The sequence below is a fragment of the Boleophthalmus pectinirostris genome, unplaced genomic scaffold (assembly GCF_026225935.1).
Source record: "Boleophthalmus pectinirostris isolate CB_2022bp ecotype Guang Dong unplaced genomic scaffold, ASM2622593v1 HiC_scaffold_22, whole genome shotgun sequence".
Lineage (NCBI taxonomy): Eukaryota > Metazoa > Chordata > Actinopteri > Gobiiformes > Gobiidae > Boleophthalmus > Boleophthalmus pectinirostris.
The window spans coordinates 26,985,716-26,999,549 of NW_026571190.1; the positions used below are offsets into that span (position 1 = coordinate 26,985,716).

General features: G+C 38.4%; 1 protein-coding gene across 1 annotated transcript in view; it reads right to left on the reverse strand.

Moving 5' to 3' along the window:
• si:dkey-92j12.5 (multiple PDZ domain protein) overlaps positions 1–13,834 on the reverse strand; it is a 33,178-nt gene that overhangs the window by 15,701 nt on the left and 3,643 nt on the right. The window contains 16 exon segments of the mRNA XM_055158475.1: positions 2,122–2,320; positions 4,136–4,256; positions 5,744–5,911; positions 6,694–6,903; positions 7,348–7,509; positions 7,679–7,864; positions 9,884–10,030; positions 10,497–10,576; positions 11,042–11,116; positions 11,367–11,580; positions 11,828–11,919; positions 12,266–12,368; positions 12,449–12,544; positions 12,783–12,866; positions 13,264–13,386; positions 13,477–13,545. Of these exon segments, the coding sequence (XP_055014450.1) occupies positions 2,122–2,320; positions 4,136–4,256; positions 5,744–5,911; positions 6,694–6,903; positions 7,348–7,509; positions 7,679–7,864; positions 9,884–10,030; positions 10,497–10,576; positions 11,042–11,116; positions 11,367–11,580; positions 11,828–11,919; positions 12,266–12,368; positions 12,449–12,544; positions 12,783–12,866; positions 13,264–13,386; positions 13,477–13,545 (2,129 nt within the window).

Consider the following 13,834-nt stretch of genomic DNA (forward strand, 5'->3'; position numbering starts at 1 on the left):
AAAAAGGTAGCTGTTCACTTGAAAAATCACTTCATGACATTACATGGTAGAACAGAGCATTTGAGCTTTGGCAATATAGACAGATTAATAATAAAGGGTCACTCAAAATGTGTGGATTAAACAAAACACAACTCCAGGTATGTTTTTGAGGAGGTAGCAACATTCCAACATGAGTAAAAGCTCACAAGAGTCTATTTTGCATAATATAGGACCTTTATGGCAAGCCAGTGAAGACAAGTGCACATCAGATGCAGGTGGTCTTTTCGTCAGACTTAGAGCACCTGAAGCAAACCAGTACTTTAAGTTCGTAATACATATTGAATATAAGTACATGTTTTTTTTAGTCCCACCCATTTTCCCACCTTTTTTATGCAAAACTATCATAGGCATTACTGTCTCAAATAGCTGCTGGGGAAAATGTTGATAATGTTTGAAGGCACATTTGTAATTCTAGTCAGCTCTTACAGTTAATAAAACCCAAAATAATGAAAGGCATGTTTTCCATAAGCCTGCGTGTCATTTAACTTTGAGTGTCAAGGACATCATTAAAGTCCCCTCCTCCTCCCATCTCCATTCTTCCACAGCTCATAAGTACAGACAGTCTTTTCAAACCCACCTCTCCAGCCAATACATGTGTGTAGTCCCTTTATGATGGCAGTGTGAATATGTGGATGTCTGCTGTACTGAACTGTTGTGAGTGAGCCATGTGGACAGACTGTCTTGTCTCAAACACAGCCATTCTGATAGTGACAAGTCCTCACCCTTTTCTCTGTCTTTCTTTTTCTTGCCAAAGCAGCTCATCTGCCTCCACTCTCTGTTAGTTTGTCTGTCAGATGGAGGAGGAACAGTGATTGTGTGTGTTTGGGAGAAAGACAGCGATCTGCTTGTCTTGTGTGTTTGTGCGCTTCTTTAAAGTACTCTTTTATTCACAAGCACACTGTTCAAGGTGAAATGAGTCATGAATTATTCAGATATTTCCCATCACAGGAAAAGACTATTTTTTGGAGGTTATGGCCATCGCTATGAGTATGTATGTGCAGCAAGGCAAGCTGAGTGGATGTTTTTGCATGGGGCAGCAGAGATGGAGAACAAAGGGCACATCTCAGCACAGCAGCATTGTCAATCCAGCGCCGTATTTGCTGATGTTAGACCTCGTAATAATTTGCCAAATTTTCCCCCAAGGCAATTCTTTAAATTTCATCATCTAATCAAATTTAACATGACTGCTCAGCTCCACTCAACTATGACCGACGCATGAAAAACAAGGTGGTGATGCCGGGAGATCTGTTGAGAGAGATCATTTATAGGCAATGAGTACATGTCTGTAAATTATATAGGGTCCATGTCGTTTTCTGCCTTTGTTCACACAGAAAAAGCCTTCTACAGTCTAAACTCAACCCTGGCATGGATGATGTGCTTGACTTTGAAAAATGCATAGTTGTGTTAAGTACTTTTCATATACGGTACTCATACTGTTAGAGGAAAATTTATTATTACCATTTACATTTTTGGCTTTTTTTATTATATCATAATGTGTGAGCTACTGTGTCCAAATAGTTTCCCTTGTGGATCATTAAAGTTTGTCTAAGTCTAAGTCAAAGTCTAAAAATGTTAAAAATGTACTTATTTTACTTTTTACCTTTTAATACTGAAACAGTAAAACAGTACCAGGCATTTCGCATTGTTATTTTACTTGCACCAGAAATCGGTTGCACTGCATACCAAGGATATCTCCATCTCTACCCATGTTGAATAGATCCTTAAAGCTTATAATACTTCCTACAATAGCCTGACATAAATGGACAATATCACAATGTGCTGAGTGTTCATGTCTCTTAAAAGTCTCAGTATGTTTCTATTTGTTGTCTTCATAGTGAATGCCTTTAAAATCACATTTTCTATTCAGCTCTTAAAACTGCAGCATAGCACGATGATATAGCTCTTAATTAGATGTACTTAAGTATTACAAACCTTCTAAAATGTATTTTTCTATTAATATATAATTCCTTTGTTCCCAAACCCTTGTAGCTTTATTACTTATATTGTTCCACATAATAATTAAGGTGAGAGTACTAAATCCCATTACTATTCCAGTATATAAGTCTGTGACTGTCCCCTCACCTGATCTCTGGCTCTAGGACAGAGTGCCTGCGGAGCATGGCTCTTGCTTGGGCGTTGGTCAGATTAGTGGTAGGCTCTTCGTTGATGGCCAAGATGGCGTCTCCTACCCCCAGCCTGCCATCATGGCTTACAGAACCCCCCTGGACCAGACTGCGCACCAGCATGCCTGAGCCGTCCTTGATAGCGCTCACCGACATGCCTGCCAATACGCACACACAAACGCACACACAGACATGGACAGGTGAGTGGAGGGCTGGCTAAGAACACTTTGAAAACATGCCAAGCAGACAGACACAGACCCAAACAAACACCTGACTGTGGCACAATCAACATAATCAAGACAGACACTAGGCAGATTAGCACACAAACACGGATAGGCTCACTTGACATTTACACAGCATCATTCTTTATGGAGACAGTGAATACAAAGCCACACAAGTACACACTGCCAAAGGGGCAGAGGGCACAGGCGGTGAGAGGGCTAGCACATGCCAGTCCCACAGACACCTCTCTATGGCATTATCAAACCGGACACTAGGAGGATTGCACAAGCTGTTCATTAATGCAAACAAGCAGAGGCAACAAAATGAAGGGATTTTTCACACACACCTGTCCATGCATACACACAGAGTAAACAGGAGAAACTAAGCAGGAACATCAATGGCACTTTTCCCAACTTCTGTCATCTAATGCAGGACAGGGCACATCCACAACACTATGGTTGTACAGAATTTGAATCTAGTCAAAGAAATGACCGTGCTGATTTTTTTTTTTACATAAATATTTTTATTATATTTACATTCAAATTACAATACAATCATAGTGCCAGGAGTACAATGAGCAGGTGACATGATGAACCAACACTGACAAGACAAACTGAAAAGACAGTGAAAACATGAAGAAGAATAGAGTGTGCTACATATTACGTTACTTTCTGATCTATGTTATAATGTTGTTTCTTCATCACAAACATACCTGGAGTTGTTTCATTCATACATGTTTAACACACAAACCCTGAATATATATGGGCTGACTTTTTTCCTCAGTCAGAAAACACTCTGTTCCACTCTATACACCTTCACGAGAATCATTTGGATCATTTCAGACCTGGAATTGCCAACCTCTACTGAACTAAAGGTAAAAGGTAGTTGTTTACTAGAAAACTACCACTTCATGACATCACAAGGTGAAACAGAGCATTTTGAGCTTTGGAGATGTAGGCTAATAATAAAGGGTTACCTTTATGACCTTTAAATCACAGCCTAAAAGTAATATTCACTAACATTGTTATAATGCTATACTTCAAAATTAAAGTTTATAAACTAGTGGGTGATTCAAATAATATTTATATTTATAATTGCATCTTTTTGTCCTTTTTCTACTTAATCAGCCAAATTGTTACATTGCAAAATTGTAATTTCCCTCAAGTGGAACAAATAGAGGTTTATCTTATGCACCTAATAACAACCACAAATTGTGTATAAATGCTATTTTAAAGAATTAACTGAAAAAATATGCAAACCTTAAGAACTCTATAGACGGGGACAGTATTTGAAAAGAGACACCACTGACACACAAACTGCAGGTTTCGACCTTGAATTCTTCTGTCTATAATAATTTACATAATTCCAAACTTTGAGCCAGCCTCAAGTTGTCTCTACTTTATTAGCTCATGTGTCTAGAATACAAATGAGGTGGTTTCCTTTAAATTTGCATAGAGCCCCTAGAAAGTGCAGAAGCGTTTTACACTCTGACTTGTACGTTCTGAGAACTTTAAAGACCAAATGGTGGCCTTGTCCTTAGCAGGTGGACAGCAGCATAATGATGCCTGAGTAACCAAAGCAAAACATTGTGAATAGCTTTTACCTTGCTTTGACTCTGTTTCTTAACCACAGGCACTTGCATAAACACACACCTTTTCAGTCTGCATCACCAACTATCAGTGACATAATGGCTGTCGCACTGGCGTACACACACCAGGAAACCATCGTCATGAGAAACACAAAGAACATACCAAGGCTCGAGTTGCCCCGGACAACAGTGATGGTCCTCTCAAAGTTGGTGCGAGGGAGCAACGGCGGCACTTCACTGTGATCATCCTCCATGTTGTTAAAACGCTGACGCAACTGGTCTTCCTTTAAAACCTGACAGAAGATATAAGAGGCATGTAAGAATAAGACCGGCATTATTCTCTTTTCCCTCCATTAAAGGAATACATGCAACTTTATACAAAAGCATTATTAAGCATAAAATTAAAGTCATAAATTAAAGTCATGAATCAAATAAATACAGTATTATCTAAGAACTGAAAGATTATTATTAAAATGAAATGAAGGAATGATGGTTTCCTATCCTGGACTTAACACACATACATACACACAAGTATTAAAATGCTAAATTTTCTCAGAACGCAGGGCACAAAGCAAACCTGACAATATTATTATTTATTAAGAAGCAGGGAATAAATCAGAATACAAATAGAGTCACTGAAAACTCTTTAGGGTGAATGCCTTTAGAGAAATTCTGATCAGGTATAAAATGTGAGATAAAGGGGAGATTCTGTTGGTCCCGCTGGGTTCTTTACAAAGTAGTGGAAAACAAGACAGTTTTCCTTGAACACTGACTGAAAGCACAACAGACACTTTTGAGTGTTAGATATGATGCCCCCAAACTGTATGCCCTTGCAGTAGAAATCCTGTAGTAAAAATAGCTGAGAGTTACACAAAAATCCAAAACAAAACGCACTGAATTGGGTCTAAATTAATAAACAATCCCTGACAAGGAGCACTTTCTCTACAGCTAATCCAGTGATAGTGATACAACAGTGTCTGAGCTGCCTGCTCCTGCGGTGAACTGAAAGAACAGCCTCTGTCATGAGAATCTCTTTAGAGGAGGCAAAATGGCTACCCACACAATCTCATGTTGCTGTAAAATTGACCAAGGCACTTTTTTGTGGTAATTGACAATAAATTTTACAGTTTGACAAGTTCTTTTGCAAACCTACACTCTATCTTGAATAGGAACTCACAGCAGTGTCCTAAACTGGGCTCAGACAATCAACAACCCACTACATCCAATACAGAACAACTCCTGTATGTTAGTAGATGGACAATATATTAAATTATGGATAATAACTCGAATATTGCTTTGAAGATATGCACATTTTAATATAATTTTATCATTAATAAAACTCAAAAGCTGCAAAAAGGCAATGAAAAAGAAAAATGGAACAAAGGATGTGAGGTTATATTTCTACACTTTTGTGGTAATTTTACAGTCCTTTCACAGCTGTCATCAACAAACACATTTCAGTAGGATTGCCAGAATATCTTCTGATTATCATTACTGGGACACACGTCCTTAAAAAAATGAAATATTCACTTTTGTCAGAGTTACCCAACACTTTTTCTGCTGTTTGAATTTCCATCCAAATAAAAAATAATACAATGTTATCCATTACTGACTGTTCTGTAGACAATTTATTAAAGCACTCAAGGTCCACAACTTATTCCCCATCTCATTCGTTGCACACTTCCTTGAGTCTTACTTGAGTCCTCATACAACACACAAAGTGCATCAGACCCCTGTTAAAAGAGCAGTTCATTAGTGTAGTGTGGCGTACCGCTGCAGGGTGACACGTCCGTATGCCACTGTTATCCTCCGAGGTGACAGTGTTAGCGTTGGTGTTAGCCTCGGCTAGCAGGCTGATCTGAGTGTGGTTGTCACTGTCATCATAAGAGGCCCTCGCACTCCTCTCTGCGATGGGCGTCAGGCCACCACAAAACTCCAGCTGAGAATGGACACGCAGATGCAAAGACACTTAAAAGCTTAGAAAAGGTGAGCAGATCCACATGAAGGCTAACGGGCTAAAGGCTGTGACTGTAAACTAGACACCCTCTGCCCTGCCTGCTCCATCTGTAGTGTTCCTGCAGCATTGTGTTCATCTCTTGGCCACATTAAATATTCACATGTAACAAGAGTCCCCGGGCCCTGTTACTAAGCCACAGTCACAACAAAAGGAGTACTTTTAAAACCATGTACTGCAACTTTCTTCTTCAAAATTTGATCGCAGTTTGTGTATTTTTACTCCAAATAACATTATGGCATTTTTGTTATTGCTTGTGTAAACCATTGTTAAGTAGGATACAAAGACACAGGCATAAGCTATAATTCACGAAGGCCAACAAAACAAGAATGTTTTCTGAAAACTTTTTCTTATGCTCTATCCATTTATTCCCTCCCACTCTATGGAGCTACGGAGAGAAATTAGCTCTGAGCTAAATTCAGTATCTTTACAACACTTGGTGTCCTAACTAAACCAACTCTGAAAACACTAAAGAATCTATTAAAACAACAAGTCCCCTTCTAACTATGGAGTTAGAAGATCAGTATCAATAGACTATCTCCAACTGGAACAGAACCTGCACCTGCAATTTCTATATGCACTACATAAATTCATCTTGACCCACAGCTGACCTCTCACGACCTTAAATAAAGCTTAGCACATTAAGTGTATTTTTACAACAGAAACTTTGCAAGTTACTGTACATACAGTCTAAGTATCCTACTTACCGGCAGTGGTTTGGCAACTCCTATGCGGACAGGGCCATAACCGGTAGATTTAAGAACATGAACAGCATAATCCAGGCTGGAGCCCTCCAGGTCTGTCTCATTCACAAACATGAGTCTGTCTCCAGGAAGAAGGCGGCCATCTTTGTCTGCTACACCTCCAGGCACCAGGGACCGGATCACCAGCACTGTCTTTGAGGCATCCTCGGGGTCCTATAATAGGCATTTAGAGAAGAAAAATGTATAAAAGCTTTTACAGAAAGGACAGAGCCTATGGAAATATATCAGTAATGAAATATAAATCCATTTGAAGATGTATTGGAAAAAAAAAAATGAAATTATGAGATACTGTGTATGTAAAGAAATGTTTAAACTTTTTAAAACTTTCTAAAGACATTTTAAACTTAATCTCTAAATTACACATATAATTGTAGGTCATTTGGCAAGATTTCAGGTCTAGTATTAAAGAAATTATTTCAACTGTCTAGACAACCTATGCCTTAAAGCCCTATGTGTATAAATTATTAAATACAGATTAAAAATTTCATTCCAGTTTATCAATTTCCCTGCGTTTCACCCTATCCGACCTGACACTGATATTCTTGGACTGCTGGAGCTCCTTCTATTTGTGGAGTGGCTCAGGGCAGTGTGGCTGACCTGGTAGTCCAGGATACTGAAGCCCAGGCCCGACTCGCCTTTCTCCAGTTCCACCACCACCGCCTCCCGCTCCCACATGGCCAGGGGGGGAGACATGGGGGGCACACCGCGCTTGGTTATGTCCTCTGCTGTAGGACAGGGGATCACACAGCCTTGGTCCAACTACAAAATCAGAGGAGGAAAAAAACTGTTAATGTGGTTTACTCAAATAAAATGAGAAACATAATGAGTCAAGCCTTAACTGAAGGACTGTCTGAATCAAATCAAGCAGAAATCTCAACTAATCTATATTTACACTAAAAACCACTGTAGCATGATAGTGTGTGTTGACCTTGTCATTGAACTCAGCCAGCAGCTCTTTGAGGGTGAGGTGGGCATCGTCTTCATTTTCCTGGTGGCTTTTAGGAGCTGTGGGGGGCACCACTCGAGAGCAAACCAGGCACACACGCACGGGCAGCTCCTTTAGAATACTGACCACCTCCTTATGGCTCTGACCAATCAAAGGGATTCCATTCACCTGGAGTTACAAACAGAAATACGATTTTTAGTAAATTCAATTTAAAAGAGTCATTCAGAGCCCTTAAGGCATGGGTTTCCAAATATTTTCCTCCACTGAGCTGCCTTTACAAAACGAAAATACCAGAGAGCTACTAATTTTAGCAGTCTCAAGAAACTGAGTGTATAAAAGAGCCAAGGCAAGCCTTAGATGGAGTACAGTTAGATGTTTATAAAACATAAACCATTATCCATTGATTAGTGCACAAAGTTAGGTATCAAAATTATACATTTACAATGGCAATAGGCATTTAATCAACCAACATTTTGTTATTAACTACAATGCAGCATAGTAACATAATTATAAATCCCTGTGCAGGCTACTTGGAAGAGGGTGGAGAGCTACTGGCCCTTGCTACAGGCTGGAGAGCCCTTAAGGCCACCTTACACCAGACCTTAATTTAAAACAACAGAGCAAAGTGATAAGATTACTATTTCATTTCAGGAAATTATGTGTGAACAACGATTTTATTTCTAGGTGGTGGCTTTGGTGGTGGTGTCCTCCATGCAGCAATGACATTGAATGTTTTGTTTAGCAGAAAATCTGAGCGAATGGAGGGAGACAGATAACAAGGAGGAGTGGCCAAGACAGAGCCCTGAGGCACACCGGTGAAAATGTGATTTTTGTGTGTTATTTAAAAAAAAAAAGTGGAACTCTTTCTCTGTAGAAAATCATAAATAACATCAATAAGCATGCCTTTTTTCTAAAACACTGATTAGTGTAGAAAAAAAAGTTTATAATATACAAATTTGTATTGCCAAAAAAACCAAAAAACAAGCACAACAAAACGATTAATATAAACAAAATTTGGTAAATCCAATTTTTCTTTAGAAGCCACAATTAGAGTCTACCTGTATATAATAGTAAGTATTAAACATGTCAGTGAAGTGTCTATAGAAAGGATGAAACTATCTCCCTTTAATATGGCAGTTCTTTAAGGTCATTGAGTAATTAGCCGCTCTTATACAGGTCGATGTAAAATGACAGAGGATGTACTACTTGTGTCCTCTAAAGATGATTTCAATGAGCAGAGGTAACGCAAGATAATGATGTTTTTGACAGAAATAAAACCTCACGTATCTTCTATAACTGAGCTGAGCATTCGAGTTGATAGCAGTACTCGTCATGATGAGTGATACATGTGGGTGTGTGAACTGGCTCCTCTGACATACAGAAGCTACTCACTCCCACGCTCTTACTGACAGAAATTTTGCTGCTGTTAAGAAAAAAAGTTTGCAACGGCACTTGAACTTGTGCGGCATTTACTAAAAAGCAATAAGTGCAGTGTGAGCTTCATATTTGTCTGAAATCTTGACATCCATTTCACATTTAGACCAATCACATGTCAGTGCTGTCTACGAGACAATCATGAGGATAAGTTTGAGCTGACAGGCTGGTAAGTATATATAGCACATAATATGGTACAATAAGAATTTTTTTTTTTACAGTTATATGTTCAGTTTTATGTCATATTATATGTTCTTTGTACAGTTTCTTTGTTGCCTGACCAGCGAGTCCGTTCTACATTCTGTTCAAATTTAGGAGGGACAGGAACGGGATAATAGGGAGTGAAAAACCTCTGTCCTAACTTGATACAATTGAACCACAGCCACTAATTTGTAGCACGTGTCTCTTAAATACAGAAGACATCTTCTCTCCAACATTCAGAACAAAATATATATTCTTTCACCTAAGATAAATAATAGTTTGGTTGATTCTGTACAAATCTATGCTGTTTCTCAGTCCTTTATGCTGTTTTACCCTTTTTTACGCATAAACTGCCATGTTTGTTTTTAACATGAACGGACCATGAGTCTCTGATTGGTCAATCTGCCTGTCAATCACACCCTGTAGAATTGAGGAGAGAGGATACAGCTCCAGATCCACTTGTCTTTGTAAAGTTTTGTAAAAGCGTGTGGTTCTGGCTGGTCACGTAAGCATCTTTATAGATAAAATGTATTATTATTATTATTAGTCTACCTCTAATATTTGGTCTCCAGTGTGAATCTTGCCACATTGTCCAACGGGTCCTTCAGGTAAAACAGAGCACAGGAAGTGATGTCCTGCTCGGGCCTCAAGACTGATGCCCAGTCCACTGGTTTCACTGAAGCGCTCCAGCTGGCAAACCTGAAGGAAATACAATGGTAACTATGGCTGTAATAATACATTTCTTTTATTGAGATCAAGAATATTTCTAATTGTCAATTATTTGCCTGGCAAGTCCAGAGTGACTGTATTTTTTTATACAGAGGAATGTCACTCTGAGTTTAGTGCTTTGCTCAGTGATTCTGCACAAATCCACAATGTTTTTCAGTCCCCTGTAATATATATTTTTTCCTTTCTTTTTCCCTTATCAGCAGCCACATTTGTTTTAATACACATTTTAGAGACACGCAACCATGCTTGGCTAATCCACCTATCAGTCATGCTCATCTGAACTCAAGGAGATGTACTGGTGGCCCAGAACAGCTGTGGCTGTACTAGTACCTTATTGAGTACAGAATCAATGAATAATGCTATGTAAAGCGTTTCATGTCTTGAAAGATTATATATAAGTCCAATGCAATATTATTATTATTATTGAAAAACTTACCATGACTTCATATTGGAGTCCAAGAGCACACTGCCATCTATTCTTCAATTCTTCCTCCTCAGCTGACGTCAGTTTGCCTCCTGTAGAAAATATACATACATGTGAATTAGATCATATGTGATATATTGAAGCCTTTTTCACCCATTAGCTTGATCATACACATTAAATCTGCAGTGTATTGGGTAAAATGCAAGGGAGGCCTTCAAAACAAAATGCAGCAGACAGAAACATGTTCCCACCCACGATCAGTGTTTCTTGGCAAACTAATGTTTGACTTTCTATTAAAGCTGTTTGGCTGTGCTCTCTCTAATCAAGCCCTCCAAAATGCTTGTCTAAATAAAGCTATGTATGCAGGCGGAGTTTGGAGACAAATCATCTGGAATGAGCTGAATGAGTTGGATAAACACATGACTGCATGGCACTATAAATAGTCTCTCATCAAAGAACTGCCTTTGCTGTCACACTGACATCTCTCAAGTTGTTTGCAAGAACTATGTAATCAACATCGAAGTGCATTCTGGATGGGACAGGAAACGGTTTCTTACCACTTCTGGAATCAAATCTGTGTTTCCTGTTGGCAAAGGCCGCACGCCACGAGATCTCACGAAGAGAGCTGATTCCTGCCAGAGGGGAGATAACATAATGACTAATTGACTAGAAACTAAGAAAATATAATATACATAAAGCATACAAAACTGTTCAAATTAATTATGGATTTAATATAAATAGAACAAAGCAAAGTACTACACTCTCTTGTGCCTTGTATTATGTAATGTATGCTTAGCTGAATACAAATCCCCTGCCATATCAAAGAAACCTATAGACATACTTTTTGATCCACAGCAAATAGAAAAACTTGAAATATCTTACCTGTCTCTGCTATCTTATTGAGGCTGACTTTGTAGGGGTTGCCCTCTTGGAAGCTGTGTGAGTGTCTGAGCGGGTGCAGGGGGGGCACGGGGGGCAGAACGTGGCTCAGGACCACTGCCTTTCTTAGCAGCCTCAGACGAACCACTGGCCCTGTCCTCCGCAACACCTCCATAGCCCTCTGCTCACTGCAACCATGCAAACTCATCCCATCCACCTGCAGAGATAAACAAAATGGAGCAGAGACACAGCATAAGGGAATAAGAAAGCCACAGGAAAGGGAATACTACATCATCAGCTAAAACTGTTAAAAATTTAGGTTATGGAAAAAGATGAGCTTGCAAGTGGTGCAAATTTTGAGTTGTTAGAAGTCAGCAAGGCATTCATACAATGCACAGAGATATTAGTCATTTGAGGACAACAATAAACAGGAAGCCATCTGTTATGCTCCTAGTGGGACTCACGGAGAGGATGATGTCACCGATGTGGATGCGGCCATCTTGATCGACACCACTGCCCTTCACGATGCTCTTCACCATCACCCCAGCACTATATACTGGGCAGGAGCAGCAAAAGACAGTTACTTTGTTATTGTTGTGTTCATTGCATATTGTATTGTGTATAATTAGATTTAGACAAACTTTATTGATCCACAAGGGAAATTATTTGGACACAGTAGCTTACACATCACAATAAATTATAATAACGAAGAGCAATAATAAATTCTAAATAAGTAGCAAAGATAGCAAGAGGAAAACATATAAGGCATGATGATATAAATGTGTATGAACAGTAGAAATAAAATATATAATAAAATATACTAATACAAATATATCTCAGGGTGTAAAGACAATATAATGATTGACAGGACATAGGGTTATCTTTTTTTCAATTGATCTTACCTGAGTTTAGATCACCAGTGTAGCTTGATATGGTGAATCCTAAACCCTGATTATTTTTCGTATACTGAACACTGAACTCATAGTCATGGTTTGGGTCAGTGGGCTGTAAAGAAAAATACAAAACGTGAATGTATTTGCATATAACAGTGCTAATTGGCGATTGTAATGAAGTAATGAATGTACTTTGCTGTCCATGCTGTCGTGACTTAGATCAGGAGAGGACTGTTGATTATCTCTGGCAATGAGCAGCTTTACTTTGGTTCCTGCATTTCTGAGCACCTACACAAGTGATATGAAAAATTATATATACAAGGTGAAAATTAATGCACAGGTAAAAACACTGAATCTATTTTGAAACAGTTTCTTGTAAAATATAATCATCTTTGGATTCTTTGGATTCATCTTTTAGTTTAAAGGGTAAGTTGAGTTTACCTGAACAATGAAGGATAATTGGCAAGAGCAAGGGTCACAGTCAAACACATTAATCAAAAGAGCTGAAACTACTCTTGAGTCTCACCTGTGCTACTTGTTCACTGCTCATTCCCGCCAGGTCTGTATCACCAATACGAAGAATTTGATCTCCACTACGAAGGCGGTTATCCTGCAAGATCAAATATGGATAAATGTTTTAAATTCAAATATAAAATAAATTAAAATAAAGAAATCAAAGAATCAAGAACAACAATGGGATTTAAGAAATACATAAAATCCAGTTCATTAAGTAAGTATGAAAATGAAAATAACTGTTGTGCATAAAAGTGCAGATATCTGTTTATAATAGATTAATATATGTGTTGAAATGAAATGTGTTGATGTGTTTTAAAGTAACTATCAGTGTTAATGTATTGCCTGGAAAAGGGGAAAGTTAACATAAGATAACTCTTCTTTCGGCTCCTTTTCATTCATTTCTTGTATGTTTAATGTTATGACACTGGAGATGTCTTTGATTTTGTAAAATAAAAAATAAAAAAATTAATACAGTATATAGACAGCATTACCTGGCCAGCAGCTCCACCAGGAAGAATAGTCTTAACTATAACTCCTGTACTTCGCCCTCCAACAATGCCAAAGCCGAGACCTTTCCCATCATTGATCAGCTCTATCAATGCCAAATGTCGCCTCTGACAGAATTTTCAAAACAAACATAAATTGAATACTGTGTTGTACATTACTCTATATTGTAAACTACATATTTGACTATTTTACGGTACCTCATGTGCAATAGAAGACAAATTCCTTCCCATTGACATTGTTCGGGAGATTCTTGGTGGAGTACAGTACTAAAACAGAAATTAAGAGCAAGCCATTTTATGTTTTGTTTTTGTCTTGATAGCAACACAATTCAAAATATAAAAACTTCAATTTTCCATTTTGTTTACAAAATGTCACTCTCTAATAACCTTGGCTCTAACTGTTATACTGTTTATAATGACATTCATAGGCAGTGTATCTGTATCTGCATTGTCATTGTCCATCATGTCCTTGGTTCAATAAACTCACTGTACAGTGCAAAACACATGAAAAAACAGCAAACTTCCCATACGCATCCATTTGTAGATAACATGTATA